The following is an 11,306-nucleotide window of genomic DNA, read 5'->3' as shown; positions in this document are numbered from 1 at the left end:
AAAGCAACTTAATGAAAAACATTTAATGAAAGATTAAAACTCATTTTTAGTTGAGTCAAATGTTCATTCAGATTTTTTTATTCATACTTGCTCAAATTCATAATAGGAATAGGAATTCCTATTCAAAATAGGAAAAAGTTCCTCTTTTATCAATAGTGCTAATCCCAATTAGTCCTGAGCAATGTCTTTAAGCAATGTCATTTCACTATTTTGTTGCGGATTAATTCTTAGGACATCAGAATGTCCTTCTTCAAACATAAGAAAGAAAATTTTGAAGTTAGTGAATCAATAAACATTTCCTATTTTCCACATGTCTCAGAGGGTGGAGCTCCCAAACCAGTCACATAAGAAGGAAGTGAAAAGATGTTAAAAGCAGGGCCAGCTCCCCTGGGTCAGCCTGGAGGTCTGGCTTCTCAGTCAACATGAAGGCTCTCCTCATTCTGGGGCTTCTCCTCTTTTCGGTCGCTGTCCAAGGCAAGGTCTTTGAGAGATGTGAGCTTGCCAGAAGTCTGAAAAGATTTGGAATGGATAACTTTAGGGGAATCAGCCTGGCAAACTGTAAGTTAACTCTTTTTCATCCTTTCAAATAGTTAGCCAGGTGTGGAACAGATACTAATAGAGGATGAACAAAAAGAAAGGGTCTTTGAGTGAATGTTTTTTTCTTTCTTGGAGGGTTTATACACTTCAGTTCAGTTCAGTTCAGTTCAGTCGCTCAGTCGTGTCCGACTCTTTGTGACCCCATGAACTGCAGCACACCAGGCCTCCCTGTCCATCACCAACTCTTGGAGTCCACCCAAACCCATGTCCATTGAGTCGGTGATGCCATACAACTATCTCATCCTCTGTTGTCCCCTTCTCCTCCTGCCCTCAATCTTTCCCAGCATCAGGGTCTTTTCAAATGAGTCAGCTCATCTGAGTTTCAGCTTCAATATCAGTCCTTCCAAAGAACACCCAGGACTGATCTTCTTTAGAATGGACTGGTTGGATCTCCTTGCAGTCCAAGGGACTCTCAAGAGTCTTCTGCAACACCACAGTTCAAAAGCTTGTACACTTACAATGGTTAAAAACATCAACTTGTTCTTTTAGAATCAGATGTACCAGGTGAAGGATTGAGTCATGGTGGGTCAAATTCTATATCATTCTAAGCATGCCAGGTCCCCATGTACTCCTCTAGCGCTACTAAATCTGACAGCTGGCACATGTAGACTGACTATAAGATACATTTTAGCACCTGGGACATGTCTGTTAAGCCCTTGTTGTTTGATTCTAGCCATTTCTAATTTGGATCTTGGGTTCTGAATATGGTAGTATTTTTTTCATTTTTAAACCCCCTAACATGCTGTTGCACTTTTAACAGCAAGGTTTTTTAAAAATTACATTGAACTCTTAAAACAGGGACAGTAGAACTATTTCCCCTCAGTCAATATCTATATAAGGATCCCTGAAATGCAGCATGAAATGACATTTGATTATTCTGACTCTAGTTCATTAATTATTTTTCATTTTCTTCCACAGAGTTTAAGATGTGCCCTAAGGAAAATTTCCTTTGTATTTTAGTCCGTATTTGTCAATGTCATCACTGTGGTTTTTATATTAAATTCAGGCGTTTCTCCTCCATAACTATTTTTGAATGAGTTAGCCAATGGCTAGATGGATGGATGGATGACCCAGCCTTTCCTATTCTATGATTCTTGCCTGCATTATAATATGATACCCAAATTCATCTTCGGTATCATAAATTTTCTTTCTCCCAGAAAATCCTTATTTTTTCTACTAAAAAGCATTTTTCCATTAGCATATGCATCTGCTGCTAATGACCAAATCCACTCAACAACTCTGTTGATTTTTCTGTTCTAGGCTCAATCCTACCTGGGTGTTAGTAATAAGGAAAGTGTAATAGCAATGGAAGATATTTTTAAAAATATGTCATCTTTTTCATTTGTATTACCAAATCATTTGCTAATAAAAGAATTCTCTGAAGGGACCTTTAACACCAAAGTGTTAAAACACTTTACAAGTAAAATACATCTTTATACTTATAAAGTAAGTCATTAGTAAAATAGAACTAGTTAAGTAGAACTGATTATGCTATGAACTGTAAGTCATATGATTTGCTCTTTATTACTTAAAATATGTTTTTTTCAGGGATGTGTTTGGCCAGATGGGAAAGCAATTACAACACACAAGCTACAAACTACAATGCTGGAGACCAAAGCACTGATTATGGGATATTTCAAATCAATAGCCACTGGTGGTGCAATGATGGCAAAACCCCAGGAGCAGTTAACGCCTGTCATTTACCCTGCGGTGGTAAGACAAGATAATGTGGAGTGACAGCACAGGACTCACCTGGTTATACCTGTTGGGTTATCCAAAAAGTTCATTCAGGTTTTTCTGTAAACATCTTATGGGAAAACTGGAATGATCCTTTAGGTCAAGAGTCAATAGAAATAAAAAAATCTTGAAGGGTTCATCAGGGACCTATAAAAACTCCATTTTAACATCTAGAACTCTATTATCCTCCTCCTAATTTCTTAAGTAAGAAATTAAAGAGCTGGTATCATTAAAGTTTGCTGTTTGCTAACATAAAGAAGTTTCTGGAATGACCTATCACTTTATCATAACTGGACATATTGATGCTTTGTGAAGAACAGTGCTATTCCTTGTTTGGGGAGGATTAGCAATAATTTTGTTGGGTGGTCTTTTTTTTTTAAATCTACCCTCCTTTATTGGAAAACAAAAGAATTACTAGTTAATCAAAGTGGAGGAATATGCGTGGTGTTTTTAAAAAATTGTTTTTACTTTTTACTATAAAATATTTTAAATATATGGACAATTAGAAACATTACTATAATAAGCATCAATATGCTCATCACTTACTTTAACAGTTGTTAACATTTTAGCACATTTACTTCTTTATATATATATATATATGTATATAAACTTCTTTTTGCTGAGTGATTTTAAGGTGAATTAGAAACATTATGACATTTCATTTATAAATTCTTTAGAATGAATCTCCAAAAACACAGCTCCTATATAAAAACTGTCATTCTAACAAATTAATTTATAGATTTGTTTAATTGAGGTGAAACAAGTATTCTTTTTTTTTGTTTTTGTTTTTTTTTTTTTTATTTTTTTTATTTATGTTTTTTTTTTTTTAATTTTATTTTATTTTTAAACTTTACATAATTGTATTAGTTTTGCCAAACATCAAAATGAATCCACCACAGGTATACATGTGTTCCCCATCCTGAAACCTCCTCCCTCCTCCCTCCCCATACCATCCCTCTGGGTCGTCCCAGTGCACTAGCCCCAAGCATCCAGTATCGTGCATCGAACCTGGACTGGCAACTCGTTTCTTACATGATATTTTACATGTTACAATGTCATTCTCCCAAATCTTCCCACCCTCTCCCTCTCCCACAGAGTCCATAAGACTGTTCTATACATCAGTGTCTCTTTTGCTGTCTCGTACACAGGGTTATTGTTACCATCTTTCTAAATTCCATATATATGCGTTAGAATACTGTATTTATGTTTTTCCTTCTGGCTTACTTCACTCTGTATAATAGGCTCCAGTTTCATCCACCTCATTAGAACTGATTCAAATGTATTCTTTTTAATGGCTGAGTAATACTCCATTGTGTATATGTACCACAGCTTTCTTATCCATTCATCTGCTGATGGGCATCTAGGTTGCTTCCATGTCTTGGCTATTATAAACAGTGCTGCGATGAACATTGGGGTACACGTGTCTCTTTCCCTTCTGGTTTCCTCAGTGTGTATGCCCAGCAGTGGGGTTGCTGGATCATAAGGCAGTTCTATTTCCAGTTTTTTAAGGAATCTCCACACTGTTCTCCATAGTGGCTGTACTAGTTTGCATTCCCACCAACAGTGTAAGAGGGTTCCCTTTTCTCCACACCCTCTCCAGCATTTATTATTTGTAGACTTTTGGATCGCAGCCATTCTGACTGGTGTGAAATGGTACCTCATAGTGGTTTTGATTTGCATTTCTCTGATAATGAGTGATGTTGAGCATCTTTTCATGTGTTTGTTAGCCATCTGTATGTCTTTTTTGGAGAAATGTCTATTTAGTTCTTTGGCCCATTTTTTGATTGGGTCGTTTATTTTTCTGGAGTTGAGCTGTAGGAGTTGCTTGTATATTTTTGAGATTAGTTGTTTGTCGGTTGCTTCATTTGCTATTATTTTCTCCCATTCTGAAGGCTGTCTTTTCACCTTGCTAATACTTTCCTTTGATGTGCAGAAGCTTTTAAGGTTAATTAGGTCCCATTTGTTTATTTTTGCTTTTATTTCCAATATTCTGGGAGGTGGGTCATAGAGGATCCTGCTGTGATGTATGTCGGAGAGTGTTTTGCCTATGTTCTCCTCTAGGAGTTTTATAGTTTCTGGTCTTACGTTGAGATCTTTAATCCATTTTGAGTTTATTTTTGTGTATGGTGTTAGAAAGTGGTCCAGTTTCATTCTTTTACAAGTGGTTGACCAGATTTCCCAGCACCACTTGTTAAAGAGATTGTCTTTAATCCATTGTATATTTTTGCCTCCTTTGTCGAAGATAAGGTGTCCATATGTGCGTGGATTTATCTCTGGGATTTCTATTTTATTCCATTGATCAATATTTCTGTCTTTGTGCCAGTACCATACTGTCTTGATAACTGTGGCTTTGTAGTAGAGCCTGAAGTCAGGTAGGTTGATTCCTCCAGTTCCATTCTTCTTTCTCAAGATCGCTTTGGCTATTCAAGGTTTTTTGTATTTCCATACAAATTGTGAAATTATTTGTTCTAGCTCTGTGAAGAATACTGTTGGTAGCTTGATAGGGATTGCGTTGAATCTATAAATTGCTTTGGGTAGTATACTCATTTTCACTATATTGATTCTTCCAATCCATGAACATGGTATATTTCTCCATCTATTAGTGTCCTCTTTGATTTCTTTCACCAGTGTTTTATAGTTTTCTATATATAGGTCTTTAGTTTCTTTAGGTAGATATATTCCTAAGTATTTTATTCTTTCTGTTGCAATGGTGAATGGAATTGTTTCCTTAATTTCTCTTTCTGTTTTCTCATTATTAGTGTATAGGAATGCAAGGGATTTCTGTGTGTTGATTTTATATCCTGCAACTTTACTGTAGTCATTGATTATTTCTAGTAATTTTCTGGTGGAGTCTTTAGGGTTTTCTATGTAGAGGATCATGTCATCTGCAAATAGTGAGAGTTTTACTTCTTCTTTTCCAATTTGGATTCCTTTTATTTCTTTTTCTGCTCTGATTGCTGTGGCCAAAACTTCCAAAACTATGTTGAATAGTAATGGTGAAAGTGGGCACCCTTGTCTTGTTCCTGACTTTAGAGGAAATGCTTTCAATTTTTCACCATTGAGGATAATGTTTGCAGTGGGTTTGTCATATATAGCTTTTATTATGTTGAGGTATGTTCCTTCTATTCCTGCTTTCTGGAGAGTTTTTATCATAAATGGATGTTGAATTTTGTCAAAGGCTTTCTCTGCATCTATTGAGATAATCATATGGTTTTTATTTTTCAATTTGTTAATGTGGTGTATTACATTGATTGATTTGCGGATATTCTATTGACTTCCTTTTAAAATAGAGAAAGCATGTGGAATCTTTAAAAAATTTTTTTTAAATTGTATTTATTTTTTTATTGAAGGATAATTGCTTTACAGAATTTTGTTCTTTTCTGTCAAACCTCAGTGTGAATCAGCCATAGGTACACATATATCCCCTACCTTTTTTTGAACCTCCCAAAGCGTGTAGAATCTTTAGTGCCTGAAATATTGGAGAAATATAGCAGAATTGATACTGCTAAATTTTTAAATATTAAAAATCCTAATAGTGAAGATGAGTCTAAGAATATACTTTTGTATCCAGTTAATTTATTTAAAAAATTTTGTATTATAGAATAACCTGTTGTCATTGAATAAAAATTCTTACTACCCAGACATGTATGACCATTGGGAAATTTTGGTATCCACATGTTCTTTTGGAATACACAACAATCCCGGACATGAATGTAAAGCTATATTATACATATTTGTACCCACATAACAACAGTGAAATTGTACTATATTTACTGCTTTACAATTTTGTCTTTATTACACAAAATTATTTTTGTCAACAAATACCAATCCTTGTTGTTTTTTAAAGATGAATAGACTTTCACAATATAAGTACTCCATAATGTATCAACCTAACTCTTACTGTTAAACATTTAGGCTAGTTCCACTTATGCCCTTTATTAATTGCTATGAAACACTTTGTATACATATCTTTCAGTACATCTCTTATTATTTCTTTAGGATCAATTTCCAGTGTCAAATTGCTGAGCAAAAACCTGCTAGACCAGTTTCTGTTTGTCTTTTTTTTTTTAATATTTCCTAGTAAAAAGAAAACCTTCTATCATGCTAATTAATAATTCCAGAGCTTCCAATGACTTTGGTAAATGAGAAACAGATGCCAAATGGGATGGAATGAAGAGTTCCCCCCAACATCAACAGATAAACAGACCCTTAAAAATTATTTTAGTTGTTCTTTCCTCAGCCTAAGAGAATAAAGCTGACTGAGCTAAACTTAACATTTCTATGAATGTTATTTTCACTTCTCACCACCTCTTTTTCAGCTTTGCTGCAAGATGACATCACTCAAGCTGTAGCATGTGCAAAGAGGGTTGTCAGTGATCCACAAGGCATTAGAGCATGGTATGTGTGTGTGTGTTTTTTTTTTCCTTTCAGTTTTATTGAGATGTAATTGACATAAAGCACTATATAAGTTCAAGGTTTACAGCATAATGATTTGAATTACATCAGGAAACAGTATCACAATAAATTTAGTGAACATCCATTATCTCACATGGATACAAAATTAAAGAAATAGAAGAAAAAATTTTTTGTGTGTGATGAAAATTCTTAGGATTTACTCTCTTTTTAACAATTTTCATATATAAAATATAGCAGTGTTAATTATATTTATCAGGCTATATATTTGTTTTTGCTCTTTAGTCACTAAGTCACGTCTGACTTTTGTGATCAATAAACTGTAGCCTGCCAGGTTCCTCTGTCCATGGGATTATTCCAGGCAAGAATACCAAGGCAGGTTGCCCTTCCCTCCTCCAGGAGATCCTCCTAACCCAGGGACTGAATTTGTATCTCCTGCACTGCAGGCAAATTCTTTACTGCTGAGCCACCAGGGAAGCCCCATGCTGTACATGATATCCCTAGTATTTATTTATCTTATAACTGGAAGTTTGTAGTACCTTTGACTGCCTTCATCCAATTCCCCTTCCCTCATTCTACCCAAATTCTCTTGTGGTTACCTCAAGAGGTAACCACAAATTTGACCTCTTTCTCTATGACTTTCTTGCTTTGTTTGTTTGTGTTTGAAATATAATGTATGTACAACACTATGTTAGTTCCCATTACAGAGCGTGGTATGTGTTAAGTATTAAAGGAGAGAGCTGTTTTATCCTATTGTTATGAAAGAAGTGAGAGAATATTTCCAAAGATCAAAGTATGGTACTGAGAACTGAAAATTGCAGCTTTAGATTCATACTAAACGGTGTATAGCATAGAAACAATCTACTTTAACTGATTCAAAATCTTATTCTTTTACTCCTCAATTTATTTTGGGGAATTTCTAGAGGTTTTAAGATTCTCCACCTTATACCAATTCCTTGTCATATCTTGACATTATTTTTGGAATTAAGTAAATATGGAACGCGCTTTGCATTTTTGCTGTGAACTACATAGGACTCAACACTTGCACTCAGATGTTCTGTGCCCTAGTGAAGCTTTGGGGGAGATGTGAAGTCCTTGGTATAGTATCTCCAAAATAAATAGCAATAAATAGCAATACTTGGATCTGTCTGTAGCTTTTATTTCATGTAATGATAAACTATGTTGTTTTCCCAAAGGATTTGAAGTATATGTAATATAATGAAGCTTTGTTTCAACCTTATTACCATTTGTTTCATCTTTCTCTACAGGGTGGCATGGAGAAGTCATTGTCAAAACCAAGATCTCACGAGTTACATTCAGGGTTGTGGAGTGTAATGTTGGAGTTTTTACTTCAACCCATTTTGTCTCTTTTTCATATTAAGGAAGTAATAGTTGAGGGAAAGGTCATACTTTCAAACAAATAATGTTATTTTTTTTTTTTACAGAAGCAGGAGCATGTGGTCTTTAAGATACTTAATGTTTACTTCATGTATTTATTATTTGATATTAGGCCCACAGTGTATTTCAGTTTAACAGACCTAATGCTGGTGAATATTTGTCTAAAATCTTAATTATCAAATATATATCCAGAACATTCAGTTCTTAAAGAAATAGCACACACTTAATCTTGAATCACCCCCACTCCAGTACTCTTGCCTGGAAAATCCCATGGATGGAGGAGCCTGGTGGGCTGCAATCCATGGGGTCCTGAAGAGTCGGACACGACTGAGCGACTTCACTTTCACTTTTCACTTTCCTGCATTGGAGAAGGAAATGGCAACCCACTCCAGTGTTCTTGCCTGGAGAACCCCAGGGATGGGGGAGCCTGGTGGGCTGCCGTCTATGGGGTCGCACAGAGTCGGACACGACTGAAGTGACTTAGCAGCAGTAGCAGCGATCTTGAATCATACAAGTACTCCCTAATATTCAACAAAAATATAGCAAAATAATATCTTTAAACAAATTGATCTTAGGCAAAATCCCACCTGTGTAGTAGGCATGTAACATCATCATCTGTTCAGTCATCTCCAAAAACAGTAAAATATAACTACTCTTTGTTGGGCAATATAAAATGTTAAATGGAGCATAATACCAAAAGACTAAAAATGAAGAAAGCCTGATTTAAGAATTTTGTTTTCATAAAGTGTGACCTTTGTTTTAAATGTTGTCTTAAAAATGTTGGATTTATGCAGCTTTAAAAATAAGCTCAGAATTTACATGTCAATCACTTTTAGCCCTTTTAAAGAACTCAATTGTGCATCTTGCTGTCATGAAGGATATAAAGATGGATTAGATGAGCTGTTGTTTTTTCTTACTGTTATAAGCTTAGTTTCATGCATTATGACAAATTCAGAGGCAGAAGAGTTTGTAGGTATTGAAATCATTGCTAGTTAATCACAGGTGTGAAATCATGAATGCTATAAAAAGTACATTTTCAGTAAAAGCTTTGCAATTTATACTTTGTCTTTCTTTGTTAAGTCATTTGGTGTCTCCGAAAAAATACGTACATATATATTTGAGAAAAAGATTATCTGACACTTAGTATTTCCTACATCCTCATCTGTACCAAAACAGCTAGATTTTTTTTCTGTGTGTATATTCTCTTTAATCATAGAATTCACATTCACATTAAATAACTCATTTTTTCCTCAATGGATTTAATCATAAAGAGATAGGGTATATATCATCTTAAAAAGAAAGCTCTTACAAAAACCAAAAATAGCTAGATATTGCTGAAGAAAAATACATAAGCATGCTGACAGATCTCTATTTTTTAATTTTTTTAGCTGTGCTACTAGGTTTGTGGGATCTTAGTGCCCTGACCAGGGATTGAACCTGCATCCTCCACAGCAAAAGCTTGGAGTCCTAACCACCGGACCTCCAGGGAATTTCCCTCACACTAAATTCATAAACACAAATCTCACATGGGCCCTCTAATCAGCCTGGTCATCTTAGTCACTTCTCTGAAATCCTGTGTTGGTGTCCCAATTACTCAAAATGACTGTCACTGTTTACTTCTCTCATTTCAAAGTCCTGGCACACATGCCAACCACTGGCCTTCCACACTCTGCTCGTGGTAGACGACTCAGCCTCACCTTACACTGACAGAACAGAGGCAACTCATATAAAACCCTCCCCTCCTGGCCACCATAACAGAGCTCAGGTCTTTCCGTGGGCCCACCCTCCCTTCCTTCCCCTTTATCACTGCGATGAAGGGCCTTGCTCCCGCCAATGGCAGTGTCTCCACATGCAGTCTTCACAGCCCTCTCACTACTCCAGTTTAGGCTGAGGGTTTCCTGATCCTGAGTTTCTCCCTCTTTGTTGGATCATCCCCTTTACTGTACGAACTGCCCTGGTAACCTTTCATCTTGCAAATAACCCTCCAGGTACAACATCATTTTAGACTCCCTTTTACCGCAACTGGGGCTTCCCTGGTGGCTCAGACGGTAAAGCGTCTGCTGGTAATGCAGGAGACCAGGGTTCGATCCCTTGGTTGGGCAGATCCCCTGAAGGAAATGACAACCCACTCCAGTACTCTTGCCTGGAAAATTCCGTGGACTGAGGAGCCTGGTAGGCTACAGTCCATGGGGTCACAAAGAGTCGAACACGACTGAGCGACTTCACTTCACTACCGCAACTATCTTCCTGGTGGCTCAAGAACCCGGAAGCTTCTCCACAACAGCTGTGTGGTGGTGGTGGTGGTTTAGTTGTTGAATCGTGTCCGACTCTTGCGACCCCATGGACTGTAGCCTGCCAGGCTCCTCTATCTGTGAGATTCTCCAGGCAAGTATACTGGAGTAGGTAGCCATTTCCTTCTCCAGGGGATCCTCCCAACCCAGGAATCGAACCCGGGTCTTCTGCACTGCAGGCAGATTCCTTACTGACGGGGCTATAAAGGAAGCCCACAACAGCTGTACCATTTTATATTTCCATGAGCCATGCATAAAAATTTCTAGACATTTTGATTAAACTTGTTATTTTATCTTTTTCTTATAATAACATCTTGTTGGGTTTATAGTATGACATTGTGAACTATGATTTTATTGATTTATTTTTTCCTTGAGTTCTATCTGTTTTTGCCTCTTGTAGTTTGACACTGTTGTTAGGCACATACGCATTAAGAATTGTTATGTCTTCTTGGAGAATTAACCCCTTTCTCATTATGTAATGAATGTACTTCTTTATCAACTGTGGTTTTTTTTATGTCATAAAATGGACTTTCATGTCTAAAAATATGGAATGCTTCACGAATTTGTGTGTCATCCTTGTGCAGGGACCATGCTCATCTTATCTGTATCATTCCAACTTTTGTATATTTGCTGCCAAAGCAAGCTCCAGCTGTGATTTTTAAAGCAACTCATCTTTAGCCAGTCTTTCTAAAACATTTAACAAAATTTTCTTTGAACCAATTGCATTTGCACTCATGTTTTGTTGGTTTACATAATATTAAGCTATGAAATCACAGGAAAAAGTACTATTGATACAGTTTAGGAACACATGCACTGAGTCTCATGGAAAGTAATTAGTCATAGAAGTTCCTGGACATAAATGTGTGAATA

The 11,306-nt window shown here is 36.4% G+C and overlaps 1 protein-coding gene and 1 non-coding gene across 2 annotated transcripts; one reads left to right on the top strand and one right to left on the bottom strand.

Annotated features, from left to right (window-relative positions):
• The first annotated feature begins 371 nt into the window (after positions 1-371).
• Positions 372-9,203, top strand: LOC109559241 (lysozyme C, non-stomach isozyme). The gene is made up of 4 exons (XM_019960837.2): positions 372-558; positions 2,146-2,310; positions 6,654-6,732; positions 8,016-9,203. The coding sequence occupies exons 1-4, from the start codon at positions 423-425 to the stop codon at positions 8,080-8,082; spliced, it is 447 nt and encodes a 148-aa protein (XP_019816396.1). The 5' UTR covers positions 372-422; the 3' UTR covers positions 8,083-9,203.
• Positions 9,204-10,975: 1,772 nt separating this feature from the next.
• Positions 10,976-11,078, bottom strand: LOC139183398 (U6 spliceosomal RNA). Its single transcript, XR_011566986.1, has one exon. It is a non-coding gene; the product is annotated as a U6 spliceosomal RNA (small nuclear RNA).
• Positions 11,079-11,306: the final 228 nt, after the last annotated feature.

The sequence above is a fragment of the Bos indicus genome, chromosome 5 (assembly GCF_029378745.1).
Source record: "Bos indicus isolate NIAB-ARS_2022 breed Sahiwal x Tharparkar chromosome 5, NIAB-ARS_B.indTharparkar_mat_pri_1.0, whole genome shotgun sequence".
Lineage (NCBI taxonomy): Eukaryota > Metazoa > Chordata > Mammalia > Artiodactyla > Bovidae > Bos > Bos indicus.
The sequence above is the reverse complement of the archived record's forward strand: the minus strand, read 5'-3'. Positions and strand labels throughout refer to the sequence as shown.

Excerpts from the sequence above, each read along its gene's own strand:
- LOC109559241 (XM_019960837.2), top strand. The coding sequence starts at position 423 with ATGAAGGCTCTCCTCATTCTGGGGCTTCTCCTCTTTTCGGTCGCTGTC. Across the intron at positions 559-2,145 it reads GGGAATCAGCCTGGCAAACT|GGATGTGTTTGGCCAGATGG; the intron begins GTAAGTTAACTC and ends TGTTTTTTTCAG. Across the intron at positions 2,311-6,653 it reads CTGTCATTTACCCTGCGGTG|CTTTGCTGCAAGATGACATC; the intron begins GTAAGACAAGAT and ends CCTCTTTTTCAG.